This window comes from Mauremys reevesii, linkage group 18 (genome assembly GCF_016161935.1).
Source record: "Mauremys reevesii isolate NIE-2019 linkage group 18, ASM1616193v1, whole genome shotgun sequence".
Taxonomy (NCBI): Eukaryota; Metazoa; Chordata; order Testudines; family Geoemydidae; genus Mauremys; species Mauremys reevesii.
In genome coordinates, this window is record NC_052640.1 from 9,314,219 (window position 1) to 9,334,514 (window position 20,296).

At 43.8% G+C, this 20,296-nt stretch overlaps 1 protein-coding gene across 1 annotated transcript in view; it reads left to right on the forward strand.

Moving 5' to 3' along the window:
- AACS (acetoacetyl-CoA synthetase) overlaps positions 1–20,296 on the forward strand; it is a 59,110-nt gene that overhangs the window by 19,905 nt on the left and 18,909 nt on the right. Inside the window, exons 5-9 of the mRNA XM_039505580.1 lie at positions 5,092–5,189; positions 11,277–11,391; positions 12,309–12,390; positions 14,651–14,798; positions 17,827–17,907. Of these exons, the coding sequence (XP_039361514.1) occupies positions 5,092–5,189; positions 11,277–11,391; positions 12,309–12,390; positions 14,651–14,798; positions 17,827–17,907 (524 nt within the window). The remainder of the gene's footprint in view (positions 1–5,091; positions 5,190–11,276; positions 11,392–12,308; positions 12,391–14,650; positions 14,799–17,826; positions 17,908–20,296) is intronic.

Below are 20,296 nucleotides of genomic sequence, written 5' to 3' on the forward strand. Positions count from 1 at the left end.
ACTGGGTTCAGTTAGTGGGGGTTCGGGTTTGGCTGGAGCGAGGAAGAGAAGCAGATAGGATTCAGTCAGTGACTGTTCGAGTTTGGCCAGGAGGAGAAGGAAGCAGACTGGGTTTGGGTCAGTGGGGGAATTGGGTTTGTCTGGGGAGCGGAAGAGAAGCAGACCGGGTTGAGTCAGTCGGGTATCAGGTTTGGTGGGGAGGGGAAGCGGACTGGGTTTGGTCAGTGGGGGTTCGAGTTCGGCTGGGGAGTGCAAGGGGAGCAGACGGGGTTTGATCACTGGGAGGATCGGGTTTGCCTGGGGAGGGGAAGGGAAGCGGACCAGGTTTGGGTGTGGAGCGGGGGCGGCAGGCGGGGTAGGATTCAAAGAGCCGCAAGGTGAAATGGGCACTATTCTCTCCAGTCCCTGGCATGCAATGGGAGCGTGTGGCCTGCTTTGCCTTCACGAGTCCGTCCTGCGCCCGGGCTGGAGAGTTGAATGCTGGGCTCTCCCTCTAGCAGGGAGTCGGGGGGGCAGGACTGTGAAGGCAGAGAGTGCATGGCCCTCACACCAAAGCAGGGTCAGGAGGGTAGAAAGCTGGGGTGCAGGGAGGTGGGTTAAAGCGGCTTAGCTGCCCCTCCCCACAAGAGACCCTGCAGACTGCCAGCCGTAACCTCCCTCCTTTCTCTCCCCAGCCTCTGCCCTGGAAAACCTGCAGCCTGCTCTTGGAGGAGCATGCCATGTGCAAGCTGGCCCCACTTGCACCACACTGACAGCACAGCTCAGTCCCAGTGGGAGGGAGGGTCTTACACTTCCCGCTGCTCCACTCTCCTCGTGGCTGCTGCTGTGCGATCTACAAGACAGAGGAGCTAGTACTGTAATAATGTACCTACTAACACAGCAATCTGTACAATTATCGATTCACAATCAAAGGACTTCCCTGGCTTTCTAAATGGCAGGAGTCAGAGAGCACTTTATAGGGAGGTGATAAGAACCACACTCCCAATGGTCTGCAATCTAATCAAAGGACTTCCCTAATTGCTGGCTGCCTAAACGGCAGGAGAGCAATTCATTGGGAGCATGGTTCTTATCTATGTCCACCCTACACTCTGTGATCTGTAACCTGCATCTTGATTGCTATCCGGTCCTATTTTTGGGCACCGCTTCGGTGCTCCCCAAATCTCGGTGCCCTAGGCGGCCGCCTAGTTTGCCTAGTTCCCTCTGCAGCCGGCCCTGCTCGGCCACAGAGGGAACACGACATACGACTCAGGGCCCTCCTCGTGCGGGCTGCCCTGTTGCATGTAGCCAAATGGTGGAGTTGCTGTAGGGAAGGTTTGGGCCAGGGAAGCAGAGGTCCAAGAGGATATCTACATTTTAAAAAGTAGTCCATGCTCTGAAATGTGAGACCGCCTTTGAAAACAGGAATATTGAGCTTTGCCTCTCAAACTCTGATCCCAAGGGAATGAGCATGAGGTTCCTAAATGAGCCTTTATGCCTGTGGGCATGTGACTTATAATATGAGAGATCAAAGTCAAAGATGGTAGAAACAATGCAAACTTTATGTAGGTCAGTGTGAAGAAATACCCTGGTGATGTATGCTGAGAGACTTGTATACCAAGTCCTGTATTTCTTCCAGAACTCCCTATGACAGGGCATGTCAGACCTATCTAATCTCTGATCAGACGCTGGATGTGATGTTCCATGACTAATGGTAAAAAGCCTAATGGTCCATAAACTAGTGGTGAGTTGTCAGCCCTATTTAATGTGGCACAGGCCAATGATATGAAGGGTGGCACAGAAATATCTCAGTCCACCTTAGAAACCCTCCCCCGGCCCCCGCAAGCAAATTTAGTGCTTGAAAGATGGGAACAGGCAGCTTCTTAAAGTGCATCCCAGTAGACTGGCAAACAAACCCAGTGTGTGCACAGAAACCAATAACTGCTGAGTTCAGGTGGGTTTTTTTTAAAGGCGGTTCTAGGGCCTTGTTTTTAGAAATATCCATCAGGGCAGGGATTGTTGTTCTCTGTGTTTTGGAAAGTTCCTAACACGTGGTGGGATACAATGGTACAATTTACTGTGTTGTAAACCAGGCCCCTGGTCCTTTAAATGGGCTCAATTTTAAACTGTGGGGTTCCTAATAAAATACCTATTCTGTATGGGGGCATTGTTGCTTGCTTACTTGGATGTCATTTAGGTCCTTAAACGAGATAAGTGCCCAAATCCATGTTTGGGCCCCTAATTTAGATGTCATTTGAAATTTGTGTTTTTAATCTATGGGTTCAATCCTGACCATTCAAAAATCCATCTCAACCTCCCAGTTGACTTTTATGGGGGCAGGATCAGCCTGTTGAAAATCTGCATCTCCTGACTCTCTTCCTCTTGTCAGAATATCTGACAAAAGGGATCCCTTTGTGTATTTAAATCTCAAAATCGTGCTGCAGGCTGCTGATAAAGCTGTATTTGAGGTTTGGAAAGCTCATGCATTTTGAATGCAAAGTGAAAACGTACTGGTTGCATTCCTGCTTGAAAAGTGCATGTATATGTACACAGGGTACATCGCTTTAGGATCTACTGCATATACCCTGCAGTATTGCTGACCCCAAATGTTCAAAAATCATATCAGACTCACACAAACTCATGAGATTGGCTTTAAAATTATGAAATTATATAAAAATTAATAGATTTCTGGGGGGTTTTGAGCCTTTAGGGTGCACTGGGGTCATATTTTGAAGCTTTCTCCACAGCCATGAAGGGCTAGAAACTTACCTTTTCTTTAAGAATGAAGGCTGAAATCATGACACATCCATTTGATGTTGGCAACATGCCATATCCAAGAGGGAAGAGCTGCCTTGTCTAGGCATTGTGATGCATGGTGCTTTTAAGGACGCAGTGCTGGGAAATGAGAGCGAAGATCCTGCAAAAAGCCCCTCTGCCCCACACCCTACTCTTGCAATCACTGTAGCTGGCTCACCCCATCTGGGGTGACTTTTATCCCCCTCTGCCATGTCTGGCAGTGCCTGTACCCCATTCTTAACCTCGGCTCCAAAGCCCAGGCCCTGTGTGGTTTTTTTTGTTTTGCCCCGGGCCCCTCTCCTTCCCCTTCCTCCAGCTGTTGGACCCTCCTGTACATTCAGTTTGGCCCCTGCTCGGATTCTGCCCATCCCTCCCCTAGGACGTGCTCGTTTTGCTCCCCAGGAACAGCTAGGAGCCCCTTGTCAGCCCAAAGGGGTGCAGAGTGAGGGCAGGGGTGATGTTGGCAGATCTCACTGAGCGTCCTCCGTTCACACCAGCAGGGTCAGTGGCAGGTAACACAAAGCAGCAGATTGTATGGGGCAGCGGATGGAAATTTGACACTGGCTCCCACATCCCTCTGTCCCCTCCCACTCCCCGGTCCCTGGGCACGCTGGCTTCACGCTCCCTGTAAACAATGGGAGCTGGTGGCCAACTTTCCTGGGCACAAGGCAGGGAATCACAGTCAGCTCAGCTGGGAACAGCCTGGGACAAAACCATCTCCCTGCAGCCAGGGTGTAACCAGAAGGCACGGTTCCCTGGGGGGGGAGAGGAGGGATGGGAAGGTCCCTCTTACCTTCCCTCCACGTGGTGCGCTCCCTGGGAGCAGGTGGCTGGGTCCCAGGAAGGGGGGCCCTGGGCAGGCTGGGGTCTCTCCACTGGGAGAGTCTCCAGGCAAGTGTTGGAATGTTACTCCTCAATATTAACCTCTCCTGGGGCAACCAGGGCTCTGGGGACCCCAGCAGCAGGCTTGGGGATCTTGCAAGGAGCGTGGACTCCCCAAAGCAACCCTGAGTTACTTATAGATTCTAGGACAGGAAGGGACCTCGAGAGGTCATCGAGTCCAGTCCTCTGCCCTCATGGCAGGACCAAATATTGTCTAGACCATCCCGGATAGGCATTTATCTAACCTCTTACTTCAGCGAGTGCAATTCATTTCCTTCTTCCGCTGGGACCGAGTGACCCCAGTGATCACTGAGTTGCATCCCAGCACCTCCTGGGTCCTAGCGATCAAGTGATTGCAGTGCAGCCACCCTGCCTCTCGGGGATTCCAGATTCCCTGGGCACGGGGCTGACTGGCTTCCTCGCAGGGGCCAGGGCTCCCGCCATCAGCTCTGGGTGATTGGGGCTTCTGCTGTTGGCCCTGAGGCTGCCTGACTGCTGGAGTCCTGGCGGCCGGGGCTGATGAACAGCAGGAGCTCGCCCAGGATTATTTAAAAAATAAAATTGAGATTTGACTTTTGAGAGCTCTTTTGCGAGATCATACGTTGGGCTTAATTTTACTTACAAATTGTGTCAATCACAAGGAATTCGTGAGCGTTGGCACGTCTGCCCCTGACTCTCATGATTAAGATTAGGGGCATGGAACCAGAAATAAGTCGGCTGATCTTGACCGGAGATGTCTTGTCACTTCTGCTCATGTATGCAATGTCATGTTGCCTCTAGCTGGATAGCTTTTTTGCACAAAGCTGGTTAGGTTATCAAAGATGGGTGCGGAGAGGCGATCTGCACAGGGATTATTTCTCCCTCCTTCCACCTGCCCTGGCATGCTTGTGGGGAGAGGGCTGCTGTTGACTGAATTTGCCTTACAGTTGGATACTGGGCATTTCATAATCCCACCTTCTAAACAAACTTTGTTTTCTAGTACTTCGAAGTGTCTGGGAGCTTTTCGGTAATGGGTAGTCCTTTATCTTCAGTTCACATTTGCCCTGGCCATTAAATTACTCTCCTCTTTTCCCATCCCCCTGCAAATCTTCAGCTTCCTTCCCCCTCGGCCCGCTGAGATTTTGATGAATAAACAAGATCTGGATCTCTGTGACTGCAGTGGAAATTGGGAGGCCCTCAAATTTGGAGTAACTCTTTCAGTGCAGTTACAACTAATTTTTCTCCAGTGTCTGTGATCAGACTCTGGCCCTTTAGGAGAGGGAAATGGCAGCTGGCAGTAGAAACTTGCAGGTGCAGTTATGTTTCTGATGTGTAAATAAGAGAAGCAAAATAAAATGTCTCATCTGTATAACCTGACTACAGTAAAGTTTAGGTTTACTTTAAGATCTGCACATTCCAGGTCTCTTCCTTCTTTAACTATTGAAATCCTGTTCATAGGTTATTTGCCCAATGGTATTCACGCAGTGGAAGCAATGCTGGCTGCTGCGAGTATTGGTGCTATTTGGAGTTCAACTTCGCCTGATTTTGGAATTAACGTAAGTAATCTCAGTATTGCCCATTCCACGGAAGTTACAATTCTGAGCCTGCCTAGTGCAGATGGTGGTTAGATCTGGGATGTATCTCTTTAGAGTTGACTGAAGATGTACATGTTCCATTTGTTTACTACTTCTGCCATCTTGTGGCAAAACCCCAGAAAACTAGATTTTCTTCCCAACTTGAGAAAGGAAACTGATTAGGCTGAAAGAACAGGAGTACTCGTGGCACCTTAGAGACTAACACATTTATTTGAGCATAAGCATCGGATGCATGCAGTGGAAAATACCGTAGGAAGATGTATTTTATACACACACACACACACACAAAACATGAAAGAATGGGTGTTACCATACACACACTAACGAGAGTGATCAGTTAAGGTGAGCTATTACCAGCAGAGGAGAGAAAAACTTTTTGTAGTGGTAATCAAAATGGTCCATTTGCAGCAGTTGACAAGAAGTTGTAAGGAACAGTGTGTGTGGGGAAATAAACCCGGGGAAATAGTTTTACTTTATGTAATGACCCATCCACTCCCAGTCTTTATTCAAGCCTAATTTAATGGTATCCATTTTGCAAATTAATTCCAATTCAGCAGTCTCTCGTTGGAGTCTGTTTTTTGAAGTTTTGTTGTTGTTGTAATATTGTGACTTTTAGGTCTGTAATCGAGTGACCGGGGGGATTGGGCTGAGACTTTTCAAACTGCCATGGAATCTGGAAGCCCAATTTCCATTAATTTTAAACAAAAACTAGGTGTTCAAGTCCATGAGAAGGTTTTAAAAGTTTCAGCTTTAAATTGCTCATTTCCAAATCAAGCCTGGGTTGGTAGTGTGCAATAGTTGTTGCTGTCTGACTACTCGTTTGCCGTGTTACGTAAATTGGTGCTTGATTCACTCCACAGAGGACAGATCACAAAAAGCACCATCAGTTAATAACAAATGGCACCCTTGTTGACAGGGGCCAAAGGTTGACTAGGCTATGGAAATTGACAGTCTTCCTGGTGTCAAGGTGGCTTCTCCAGAATATGGCTCCAGCACATCAACATTGTAATCATAGACCTGGAAGGGACCTTGAGAGGTCATCTAGTCCAGTCTCCTGCACTCATAGCAGGATTAAGTATCTAGACCATCCCTGACAGGTTGTTGTCCAACCTGCTCTTAAAAATCCCCAATGATGGAGATTCCACAACCTCCCTAGGTAATTTATTCCAGTGCTTGGCCACTCTGAGAGGAAGTTTTTTCCTAATGTCCAACCTAAACCGCCCTTGCTGCAATTTAAGCCCATTGCTGCTTGTCTTATCCTCAGAAGTTAAGAACAATTTTTCTCCCTCCTCCTTGTAACAACCTTCCATGTACTTGAAAACTGTTATCATGTCCCCTCTCAGTCTTCTCTTCTCCAGACTAAACAAACCCAGTTTTTTCAATCTACCCTCATAGGTCATGTTTTCTAGCCCCTTAGTCATTTTGTTGCTCTTCTCTGGACTTTCTCCAATTTGTTCATATCTTTCCTGAAATGTGGCACCCAGAACTGGACACAGTACTCCAGTTGAGGCCTAATCAGCGTGGAGTAAAGCAGAAGAATTACTTCTCGTGTCTTGCTTACAGTACTCCTGCTAATACATCCCAGAATGTTTGTTTGCTTTTTTTGCAACAGAGTTACACTGTTGACTCATATTTTAGCTTGTAATCCACTATGATCCCCAGATCCCTTTCCACAGTGCTCCTTCCGAGGCAGTCATTTCCCATTTTGTATGTGTGCAACTGATTGTTCCTTCCTAAGTGGAGTACTTTGCATTTGTCCTTATTGAATTTCATCCTGTTTACTTTAGACCATTTCTCTAGTTTGTCCAGATAATTTTAATTTTAATCCTGTCCTCCAAAGCACTTGCAACCCCTCCCTGCTTGGTATCGTCCACAGACTTTATAAGTGTACTCTCTATGCCATTATCTAAATCATTGATGAAGATATTGAACAGAACTGGACGCAGAATGAGGCTCTACAGATCACTAAAAATATTGAACTATTGTAGTGCCCAATAGAGACTAGAGGGTACCATAATTCCATTTTCTTGTTGAAAAAAACAATCTTTTGTGCAATACAATGATTAAAAAAACTCCTACACCTTGTAATGACCAATCTGTTCTGATATTTTCTGCTTGGTCTGAAAATGACAGAGTATTTTCTTTGCAGTGTGATTTGTTCTTTCATCTAGGGGAAAATTGTTCATTTTACTTGTTCTACAATGTACAAATGTGTTTCTCTCCATGCTGATGGGCTATTTTCAGTGCCCAGTTTTATTAAGTTTTTGTGATTTTTTTTTTTTAAACAGGCTTAGCCTTGGGATATCTGTACCATCAATATCACTTATGCTCCTTCTGTTAGTCAAAGGCAGGGTTGGCTCAAATTCAAATCCAAGTCTGTGGCCTTGTGATAGTCAGGGAAGTAGCAATATCAGTTTCCACCCGAAGGGTAGATCTTTCTCCTTTCATGTGTTCATGTAACTCCATTAACACACACCTGCATTTTTGGGGTGGAAATGTGTGGTTCTAAGTAACTTGTAGATTTCAACAATATTTCATAATGAAAGGTATATGTTTGTTCTGTGAAATTTGGCGGTCATCTTGCATTGCTCAAACAATCAATATTTTATAGGCCCTGCATCTCATAAATCTTAGGCAAGCCTGGAGGAAACCTGTTACCAGAGGCAAATAAAACAGAGAACTAAGGGGTTTCCTCCTGTGCGGAGCCCTTCCCCCTCCTTTGAGGACCCTCTGTGGGCCTTCTGTATAGCCACAGGCGAAGGGGGCAGTTTGGCCCATGCATGTGGACATAAAAGCATAAGTTCAGATCTCACACTGAGAACTGTGTGGACAGACCCTTGCAGAAAGCCCCTTGAAGTCAGTGTGGTCCCATGCAGGAACGGGAGGCCACCTGCACAGTTCTGAGTAGAAGATCTGAGCCTAGGAGAATACAAGCTAATTCTAGTGCATCTGGGCTTCCTTGAGATTTGATCCCTGCTGAGCTATCTGGTTGGATTCAAATTCCAGTATCACAAGTGAAGCAAGTTCCATCTACTTGTATTCTCCTTGCAGAGGAGGACTTGGGGATCTGATCTCATCCTGTCATGAATCTAATCCAGCTGGTTAGCATGGCCCAGATAAGATTCCCCTCAATTTGTAATTGTCTCAGTCTTGGATTTCCAGTTCCCTCAATTCCCCCCCCCCCCCCCAACTCCTCCCACACAGAACATTCCTGGTATTCTTTCAGTCTTTGTTTTTAAACTTTTTTTTTTAAAGCCGCTTATTTAGACATTGTATTCAGCATGGGAGACAGTGGTCTTTAGTGTGTGTGCATATTACTAGGGCACTTGAGCAATCCCTGGAAAACGCTGCAAACAAATCCATAAGATGGTAAACTGATTTGAGACTGTCACAGACTTGGCTGTAAGCTCTTTGGAGAGCGACTTGAATGTTGTAATGTAATTAAATCAGCGTGGCTGAGTCTTCTCAACAGTGAATGCTTTAGATAAGTTTCTTGAAAACCTATGTCATGTCACTGGAGTGAGACTGGGGATTTTTCAACTAACTCAGTGGCTAGGACAAGAAGCAAAGGGCTTGAATTGCAGCAGGGGAGGTTTAGGTTGGACATTAGGAAAAACTTCCTAACTGTCAGGGTAGTTAAGCACTGGAACAAATTGCCCAGGGAGGTTGGAGGTTTCTAAGAGCATGTTAGACAAACACTTGTCAGGGATGATCTTTCTCTTGAGGGCAGGGGACTGGACTAGATGACCTCTTGAGGTCCCTTCCAGTCCTGCAGTTCTGTGACTGAAGCTTGAATGTTTTGAGTTTCACCTTTTCTCTCCCCTTCTTCCTTCCATTTCCCTGAGAAACACACCTTGATGCTTTTCTGTGTACTAGAAAATGCCTTTCTTTAACTGATAGCCCAGAGAGTTGATGAGTGACTGTTACTAGGACAACTTGTGGAGTCAGATGAGAGTAGAATTTAAAGGAGACAACAAAGTGCTTATTGCCCAAAGTGCGAGAGGAATGTCTGCAAAACCCAGGAGCAATATCTGAACTAAAGGGGAAACTCTCTGTTGTGGAGAACTGGCATGAGGACCTCTGCACCACCATAAGCCCTATGGAGGGATCTCAAACTCTAATGACCAGAAGGGCCATGTGAGGGCTAGTACATTGGCCCGAGGGCTGCATCACTGATGCCCCATCCCCACTGCTCCTGGCCCTGCCCCCACTCCACCCCTTCTGCGAGGCCCATCCCCTTCCCCAAAGTCCCTACCCTAACTCTGGCTCTTCCCTCCTTTCCCTCCTCCCCCCATTCCAACCCCTTCCCCAAATCCGCGCCCCTGCCCCACCTCTTTTCCACTCCTCCTCTGAGTGCGTGGCTCCCTGCTCCTCCTGGAAAGTGCTAAGCGCCGACAAACAGCTGTTGGGCGGCGGGAAGTGCTTGGAGGTAGGCAGAGGAGCGGGGATGTGGTGCGCTTGCGGGGGAAGGAGGGACGGTGGGTGAGGGGAGCTTAGTGGGTCGCAGCAAATAACTCCATGGGCCGCCTGTTTGAGACTCCTGCTCTATGGTGAGGCTGCGTGGACATTGGAGAGGTTATGCAGGACCGGGTCTCTGCACTCCTTCAGGAGGTTGCATACCAACCCTGACTAGGCCAGCATGGAGAAAATACAGAGTGGGAAGAACTACAAGATGCCTGGTTATGATCTTGCTCACATCAGTCCTACACGAGAGTAACGCCATGGACTCACTCCTATTCACACTGGCCTGAGAACAGAATCAGTCCAAGTTTATCCTCAACTGTGCAGATCCAGTGGCTCAGAATCATCCTTCTGGCGTTGGAATTAATGAATCTGCATAGGGACAGTTGCTGGTGGTTTGCCACAAAGGATGAAACAGTAGGCATACACAGGCTGTAGTCATGCAGCTGTGCCTGCAGGTTGAGCGGGTGACGTCTCTTTTCCCAAGCCCACACAGAGCTTAATTACTCTGGCTTTATGCAGGAGGAGGAGGGGACTTCCAGTTTACGGTAGTGGTCTAATTAGATTTCTACTTCAGTTGGGCTGGTCCCAAAGCCTGGTTCTGTGTAGGAGACTTGTAAGCTGCTCATTGTTTATTTAGTACAATTTCTTAGTTGATGTTACCACATTTACTGTGTGTATAAATGAAATAATAGTCTTCCTGGGTGAGTGATTTAAGGAAATTGCTCTAAGTGCAGTATATGAGAAGCTCACAGGAATTCCTAGAAAACTAGTTGTTGTATCTCATTTGGGCTAATATGCAGAAAGGAATGGAGGTGTTCATTGGCTGAAAAATGAAGTTTCAGGGTGACTGAAACTATTTGCAAACTTGGGTCCAATCCGGTAAATTTTTCCTTTTTAAAATTTGTGCCCTAGGGAGAAGAAACTCAAAGAACTGCATTAACTTTTTTCTTTTTTTTTTCTTTTTGCAATGCCTAATCATGTCAATCAAGTTAGTGTTTCCTTTACGAACCTTCATTAGCAGAAGCGATGATTTCAAATTGATGTGGCGTGTATGTGTGTAATTTTTTCAAAGGCAGAAATGTTTTTTGGTTTCTTAGAAAAATACATTATTTTGCTGCAGTGGCTTCAGGCCAGATTTACGAAGATATTTAGGTGCCTTATGATGCAGATAAGTACCTGGTGCTAGGTAGGCACCTATCTCCCTTACAATCAATGGTCATTAGGTGCCTAACCCACTTAGGCATATTTGCACTTAGTTCCATCATTAGTCACCTAAAGATCTTTGTAAATTTGGCCCTACAACTAATAGTGTTACTATGGTATTCTGGGTAATTGGCCTAGGACACGGTAGTACTTTTTGGGATAGGCATTGGGATTATAAAACAGATTAGCGCTCACACCCACTGTTCCTTAAAATGCTGGGGGTGGATGGAGAAAACAGAAGTAATTGGTATCTTAACATTATCTCTGTACGCTGCCTTCTTGACATTTTGTGACATGGCTTGGTCTTAGCAACCGGTGGCTTTTTCCCCTTCGAAGTGTTGTTCATGATTGTATTTCTTGTCCTTTCCCTTTACTCCACAGGGCGTACTGGACAGGTTTTCCCAAATTCAGCCCAAACTGATCTTCTCTGTTGAAGCTGTTGTATACAATGGCAAAGAACACAACCACATGGAAAAGCTGCATAATGTAGTAAAAGGTATTTCACTTCATACCCTATTACTGCACGTAGAGCTTGTGGGGAAACTTCAGAGCTGTTTGTAAGTGATGAGGGAAATCAAATCTTTAGGCAAAACTATTTAGCCTTTTTGGGTTTTTAATTAAAACAGCAACTATAAAAATCTTTATTTTCCTCTTGATGAGAATAATTCACATGGTGGGATTCCTGCAGGATTAGTGGGAAAGAGCATATTGCTGAGCTGACTTCTCCCTCCTACCACTTCTTCCTGGCTCACTTACCTGGGATTGGGCCTTTCTCTACTCAAAGAAGCAGAGAGAGCATGGAACATTTATATACATCTGAGGAAAAATGCCATATGTGCTTCTGCTGAACAGATGGAGGCAGTGTTTGCTATTGAATAGAGCACTGGATCAGACCTGATTCTATTCCCATCTCGGCTACTAGCCTGCTGGTTGACCTTGGGAAAGTCACTTTACCTCTCTGTGCCTTGGGTTTCCTATCTGTAAAATAGGGATAATGATACTGGCCTTTTGTTTAAAGCATGTTGAGGTCTCCTGATGAACAATGATCTATAGGAGCTGGGTATTGCTATTCATGTTCATATGGCCAAACTCCATTCTCATGTATGCTCATGAAACCTGTGACTCACCGGGGGTTATGTGGATTTTTCTAATAAGAAAAACTTGGCCCGTGGGACTGGTTCTAATCCTCCCATTGTTGATGTTACACTGTATTTACATCCAAGTTTCAGTCTCTTGCTGCCGGTGCTGTTTGACGTTGTCAGTGACAAACAGAAAGATGGGAGTTGGAAAAAGCTTGAATTGTTTCCATTACTCAGTACATACATGACACAAACTAACCGAACAGAGAAGAGGCCTTTTTTGTTTATGTAACTGGAAATAAGTGAATGTTTTTTCTACTCATTTTTTCTCCAGGACTCCCAGATTTAAGAAAAGTGGTGGTAATTCCATATGTTTCATCGAGAGAAGTGATAGATATTTCTAAAATACCAAACAGGTAATGGGACGAAATCAACTTTTGGGCATGTGCTGTGTCTATCAGAACTAGAGATGGGATGGACCCGGAACCCTGCATGGATTTTTATCACCAGTACATCCCTGAATGTTGGGAAAATTTAGTATTTGGCCGTTTGTAACTAAACAAACTTCATATTATGGGCCCAACTTCATCTCCTCAGGGAAGAGTCTAAGTATCAGGCTCCTGTTACGTACAAGGATTCACAGTAGAATCATTGCTCTCACTTACACCTTTGTAAATCCAGAGAGTTTAGCCCATTGACTTTATTGGAATGATTCTTGAGTTTTTGGGCTTTAGGATCATGCTTGGAAGTTGACTTAAACTAATCAGGGTTTTTTTTTAATTTTCTAGTTCATTTCACTTTGTGTTGCATGCTCTAGTCTAGTGATGGTGTGCTTAGGTTTTTGGCATTGCTTAAGGATGCTGCAGTACTCTAAAAGAAAAGCTCTTGGTTTACAAAAAACAAACCTTATTTTGTAAACTGTCCATTCAGCAGAATTTTTTTCACGCACGTGTTATAGAATAATGGGAGGGAAATGGGGTGGGGATGCAAAAACTACTTTTGTCAGAGTAGTAAAAACGTTGTGTACTTCACTAAAGTTTTTGCTTTTATTAGAGAAACCCCATTACTGACAAGCAGGAAGCTAAATGAGCAATTGATCTGCTTTCTTTCATTACAACACTTTTCTCTCTCTTCATTTCCCCCCCCCCCTCCCCGCCCCCGGCAGTTGTTAGCATTGACCCAGCAAGAAATCGCTCTACAAAGAGAGATACATTTTGTAAGCAAACTAATGCCATCTTTCAGCTTGTCAATAATAGCTTTATCACTGCTGTCTCTCTCTCATTCCTTTCTCCAACATACATTTGTAATATTTTACTCAGTTATATTTCACATTTTGTCTGAGCAATAATTGATATAAAATAGGAGCATCCAGTAAAATTACATTATCCACTTCCTTTAGCTTTATACAAAGCAACAAGCTACCCCCGGTAGACCTTCTGAATTTTGCTTTCCATTGCTGTTACTTCTTGATTGCTGGATACTGCAGATAAACTTGAACATGAAAAGTGTGGTGAGACTTTTATAAAAGCAACAAAATGACAGCTATTGAGTTTGATTTATTGATCATCTTAAATAAAATGTTTGCTCTGTGAAATATCGTATTAGCACATTTATATAAATGAGATCTGGTATAACAAGGAGAGGAAAGGATGCTCCAAAATCGAGCAATGAACAATTTAAATGACACTTAAGAGGTAGTTTGGCTGGTTTATTTACTGTTTAGCGTTAGGTTACTCAGATCCTTTTGATACAGCTAATATTCCAAACTGTGCAATAAGGGTCAGATTCTGTGTCACTCCAGAACAATTTCATTGTAATTGATACTACAAGCCAAAAGTACATTCCCAGCTGAATCAAGGGCCGGCATAGCTCCCTTCTGGCTGTCATACCAGCCATTCTGTCTGCACTGCATCCTAGACCAACATTGGAACTAATATTATTTTAATATTTCCCTTCAGGGCCTGATCCTTTATTCCAAGCCATACCTCAAAGATTTTCTCAGGCCTGTGTCTCTATATTAAGGCCTGTCTACATGGTGAGTTACTGTGTGGCCAGGCAAGGTATTATTCTAAAATGCCCCAGCTTGCTGCACAGTAACATTCCATCTGGACTCAGCTACAGCACAGGGAGATCCCAGTGAATGGCTTAGTGTAATACTTGAAAGTATAGTAGGATAATTTGCACTCTGGGACTTCCAGTCTGCCTGTAGCAGAGACTGCACAGGATGTTAACTGTGCCACAAGTTGGTGCATTGTAGCTTCACACCTTGGCTTGCTGTGTGGTGAGTCACAATGTAGACAAGCCCTCTGGTTGTGTGACAGGGGCTATACAAGTACCTACCTGCTACGCCTGCCTCTGTCTGGGGCTTTTAAGGATGGCAACTGTTGATATGTGCGAATTTGTAGGCCTGTTCTTAAATTATAGCCCTTAATATCTTAGTCTTAAACATTTTGTTGACATTTCATTTTAAAGAAACCCCCCAAACAACTAAACAATTTAAACAAAAGTCTGAGAAGCCAAAAGAATAAAAGTAGGGTTACGTATACAGACTGCATTATTGTAAGTGGTGTTGGGTCTGAAAATGATCTTATAGATGTCTGTAGTTGATTTAGCAATTGATCTTGTTTTTAAAGTTGAAGTAGTTTTAAGTAGTTGCTTTTCCCTCTCTTTGTGCAGTGTTTTTCTAGAAGATTTCCTTGCTACTGGTAAAGGAGACCAGGCCCCCCAGCTGGAGTTTGAACAGCTGCCCTTCAGTCATCCTCTCTTTATCATGTATTCATCTGGCACAACCGGAGCACCAAAATGCATGGTTCATTCAGCAGGGGTAGGTCTTCCCTCCTGGGGCTGCAGTGTTGCACTATCTATTTATAATCATCGACGCTCCATCCTTTTTTTTTTTTAAAGTATATGTGGTGATAGTTTCAACGGGGGACTGGTTGGCTCAGTGGATTTTGATAACTGACTGTGTGAAACCTTTCACCTGTAGGTCCATAGTTGAAAGATTTGGGTCAATAAGGACCAAAAGTCCTTACTATCTGGAGCTTGTTTTGGTTGTTCATGACATTTCCCAGTGGACAAGTAGCCGTCACACAACCACAGGTGGCACAACTGATGCGCTTGTTGATAGAGACAAACGACTGAATGAGCCTTGAAAACTGTGGCTAGGTCTGAGTCTCATTTGCAGAGGTGACATGGGGAAGTTTACAATCCCAGTGCCGGGCTTTTGTGACTAGAAGAATTCAGCCACTTGAGCTGTCAATCCAAAACCATCTCCATCAGTAAGTTAACTTAGGGCTTGTCTACATTTAAAACACTCCAGCAGCGTAACGGAATCTTTCCGTTGACCTAGTGCTGTCTACTCTGGGGGTTAGGTCAGCTTAACTCACTGGGCAATGGTGTGGATTTGCCACACCCCTGAGTGATGTAGTTAAACCAACCTAATAGTCTAGTGTAGACCAGACCTTTTTGTGACAGTTGGGCAGCTGTTGGTAGCTGCTCCAGGTTCAGAATGTTAGGATAAGCACTTGTGAAGACAGTTAGGGAGCAGAGAAGGTGGCCAAAGGTGTGAGATAAATGCAGTTGACCATATAGAAAAGACAAAGGGAAGGGAATTTTCCCTCTTTAAGGTTCATCACCAAATTATTTACACAGCTGCTTAGCTTGCCCTTGAACCTTACCCCTCCCCTTCATCTGCCTCATCTTCCCAACTTGGTTGGAGCCACACAGTGGTGCTGATACAGCTGATGTTTAATTTCAATAGTCAAAAATACAAAAGGAGCTGAAATGACAGCAAAAGGGTATTAAATAATGATCACAGTGGATTTAAAATAGCTTGATTATCCCCTGGATCTTTTTACAGGAAATGTTTTTTCCTTGTAATTTTAACTTCATAAACCCTCCTGTGTGCAATATGGTAAGCTCATATGTTTCCTCTGCATGTCTATTGTGGTGTATATTTAAATAATTTAAAGGAAAACAAACCTTTAAAATGTATTATCCCGCAGGCAGAAGTAAGGGTGTGTGTGTGGTTTGTTTGTTTGTTTGTTTATTTATATATATATTAAAAAAATAAAATTAATGTTCTAGTGTATTAATGGTCTAAAGAGAAACACGTGGAGGTTATTGTAGGGTTTTTGTTTTTAGTTTTCTAACAAATTATCCAGTAACTTTTTTTTTTTTTTTAATTCCTAACTCATAGAAACATAGTCCCCCAATTCTAATCTCCCTTACACCGATTTCACACCTCGGCAGTTTCCTGATTTACACCTATGTAAGCAAAAGGAGAATTGGGTTCTTCAGCTAGAATCCAAGACATAAACGGATTTTTTTCAAAAAAAGCTCAGCAGTGTTCTACCACTCTGACCTGGTTTACACTCCATTTTCTCCATAGTAGTAGTTCATAGTTTGTGGGTGGATCCATCTTTAAAAAATTCATTCAGATTCTCAGGCTCTGAAATAGTAAAGTGTAAATTGGCAAGAAGAGAGGCAATAAACATTTAATTGAATTTGATCCAAATAGGGTATAGTCTCAATTTCTACAGGACGGTAACTGTAAGAGTACCAGTAAAAATCCTGCTCTTGCAAAGACTTAAGCCTGCGTTTCACTTGCACGCTGTGAACAGTCCCTTTAAACATGTGCGTAAATCTTTTGTGCAAGATTGCTTCTAATTTACTATTTATCGTTATAGCAAAGCCATGAATTCTGCATTTTAAATGCAGGTTGTAGAAAGTAGTCTGTAGCTAGATGGCAGCATTGTGGCATCTCAGTGCACTGGAGCATTAGCAGGTAAAATCCAGATGTGGCTCCTCTGAGATGCTAAGGGAAAATTGGATTTGCTTGTATATTTTTATTTAATATTTTTTCCTTTCCATCCCTTAAAGCATGTGCAATTTACATTAGTTTCTTTTTTAAATTTTTATCTAAAATAGATTTTCTTTCAATATATATTTTGCTTGATTCATGTGAAGTCCCTAATAGCTCCACCATGAGCACTTGCAAAAATGCAAAGCACAGCTTTTGTTTTTAAATCAACCATTTTAATGTGTCGCTGTAGTAAAGTGACACAGGGAAGCAGTTTATAAATTCATTGATCTGCAAAGTCGCTCTTGAATGATGATCCAAAGTATTTTAGCCACATTTCCAACAAAAGAGAAAAATGAGTAATAGTGTAGTTCAGTGTATTGTCATTGGCCAGTGGAATTTTCCATGTTGCCAGCTGTACGAATGCTTAGGAGGAGCTCTGTCTGCAGTCTCCAAAGAACTACAATTTGAGATGGCTTGAGCTACTGTTATGACCTAGTATATAATGTGAATGCTTTGTGCCATGACACCTAAGTCCAGAACAACTCTGTGTCCCTCACTCCTTCCAGTCAGCTGGGTGTACTGTGAGCAGGAAACCATGTCAAAGGACTTGTTCGCTTGGGGAAATGGATCTGCAGAACTAGAGCGACCTATCAAAGGGTATAGGTAGAACTATACCGCTGTAGTTCTCTTGGTCAATATCCCCAGGTAGCCACATCCTTATGGGCCACATAGGGTGCTGCACCACTCTAGTGGCTGGCTGTGGAGTGATGCTGCAGTTCTGTAGGGAGCAGGTTGTTTGTTTTGTTGTAGGTTACACGAAAGGGGAGTGGAGAATGCTATCCGTGCTGACGTGGATAGGGGTGGGAGCTGTTGCCTGTTTGTGTTTTACTTTGAATGGGGGGTGGAATTCAGTACCCGTCTGTAACCCTGAAATACTCAGTGGTGCGGGCTGTGCAGCATTAGGATATTGAAAAGTATATTTTGCTACCAGATCTTTGTTTTATATTTACATAAACTTATTTTCCCCTTCACTTTTTTTATTTTTCAGGGCACACTAATTCAGCACCTGAAGGAGCATATTCTTCATGGCAACATGACCAGCAATGACGTTATTATGTACTATACAACGGCAAGTGGGACTTACCATATTTATAAAACACTTTTTTTGAAAGAGGGAGGACATTTCCCGCAGTACTATAAATACAATTCTATGTATTTCTGGTGGTGGTCTGTATAAGCATAGCTGTTTTCAAATTGGGTTAAAAAAATCAGGTGGATTAATAAAATGCAGTTGGGTGTTGTCTGAAAAGTCAAACGTATGTTAAATGTTCCTGCTAATTAGTGAGAAATGGATTGTGGGGGGTTTGGATATTTTTTTTTTTTTTTTAGTTTTAAGCTTATTGCTGTAATGACATCCTCAGTTGCATCTTCAAAGCATGCTCTACTCTCCTGCATCATGTGGGGATCTGGCCATGTTGGAGATGAGTGGCAATTTTATCCTGTTCATCTTGGTGGAGTGGCAAGAATCTGTGCCTTCCTGGGAGCCCGGTGGAGGGGATATCTAAAAGGCTATGAGCCTTCATGGTTGGCACATGAGCCAACCTCTGTCACCCCGACTTGGGAACCCCATAAGTGCACTGGGGCTCTTTTCTTTGCACTTTCCTCTGAGGCACCTGGTTCTGGCCACTGTCAGAGATGTGATGGCCCTTTGGTCTTCTCCATTTTGGAAATGCCCATGTTCTAAATGAGTGATTATTAATAATATAAAGGGAAGAAAATAGAATGACTGTTTTTGTGACTCCTTGGAGTTTAACGGTCCTTATTTGGTGCTAATGTAGTCAACACAGTGCAACTTAGGTTTAACAGTGACTTCTTTTCTAAGAAAAGAGAAGCCTAAAAGGATAGTTTAGAGACTTTTCAAACATTTTAAATATTATCCTACTAAACTGTGATGCTTTCCATGCTCCCAACAGTCATTTATATGCAGTTGAGAAAGGTGTAAATTCATCTCTGCTGGAGTTTGTTTGTATCATTTTTGGGGCAGTAGCAAAGTAGAAGATATCTGCAATACTGTACATGGTATAAAAGGAGTTTCTGCTTTTCCCTGTGAGCTCCTGTATAAACTTGTGGCAGTAACAGCTAACCTACATTGCCTCCACTGAGGAGTCTGGTTATTTTTCCCCATCGTTGTTTAGACTCGTACCTTAATGGCAAACAAGATAATACAAGTAGACGTGATCAGCGGAAGTGTGCATAAACTCAGATCTTTCTTATAAACTCTTAGGCTGTAGCAGTTTGAGGCAGGAAAAATTAGAGAGGTCTAGGAAAACTAAATGTTGTGCTTAGTTTGTAAGAGTCCTGCTGAAGGCCAGAACAGGGGCTGTTATGGCCCTTGACATAAATCAGAGCAACCGCTGCCTCTCCCAGGCTGCTCTGAAAAAGCACGATCTCAAATGCTCAGTGCTATGACCACATGACTTGTCTGCTGGAGCTTGCAGTGGAGTTGGGCAAGCAGGACTACTTACAGATGCCCTACTCAGTGCCTGGGCCATGGAGATTCTTTTCTGGCCAGCTGCAGGCCCCCATACACCACCAAAGTGACATGTATGGGTGGAGGGAGGGAAGAATCCTTCCCCCCCCCCCATTTTTTTTTTAGCACAGGCACCAAACCTGTGTTCCTCAAGGAGCTGCGTACATACAGTGAACACTGGAACTTTCCTAGTTTCTAATTAAAAGTTTAAAAAATGTCAAGACATATTGTGTTGGCATATGATGGGATTCAGTGTAAAGCAGCAATGGAGTGTCATAAAATACACAATAGATACTACAAACCATGTCAGAATTGGGGTTTTAGTTCTCTCAAATACCTGCTGTCACTTGTTTCCTGTGAAGTATTTTGGGCTAAATACCAAATCAGGTACCACCTGAAGTATTTGTGAAAGTTGCTACACAAAATAAAACTATTGTCTTTTTGGTGTGTAATTACCAGGTAAGTCTTATCCCAGATTACAATTATTATAGGGTATAAGTACATGGGACTCTGCTAATCTGTGTGTGATGGATTCTCCATCTCTTGATGTCTTCAAATCAAGACAGGATGCCATTCTGGTACGTGTGCAAGTTACTGGGCTCAGTACAGGACCAGCTGGATGAAACTCTCTGGCCTGTGTGTTAGGCAGGCAGACTGAGTGATCTAATGGTCCCTTCTGGCCTTACCGCAATAATATATTCTTAGGGTAATTTAAAACCGACACACACATTTTGGGGCCAAACATTAACTCCATGTCTCTTTTCCACCCCCTCCCCCCCCCTTTTTTTTTTTAAGGCCTGAAATGAGGTTACTAAAGCAGGGGCCAGGTTCTGAGTCAGCTACAACCAGTGTAAATCTTGAATAGCGTCACTGGAGTTACCCAGGATTTACGGTGATGTTAACAGTTGAAATTGGTCCATGGATTCTGATGAATTGACTCTAAAAGTAAACCAGTTTAATGCAGTAGTATTCTCAAGTAACACTGAGA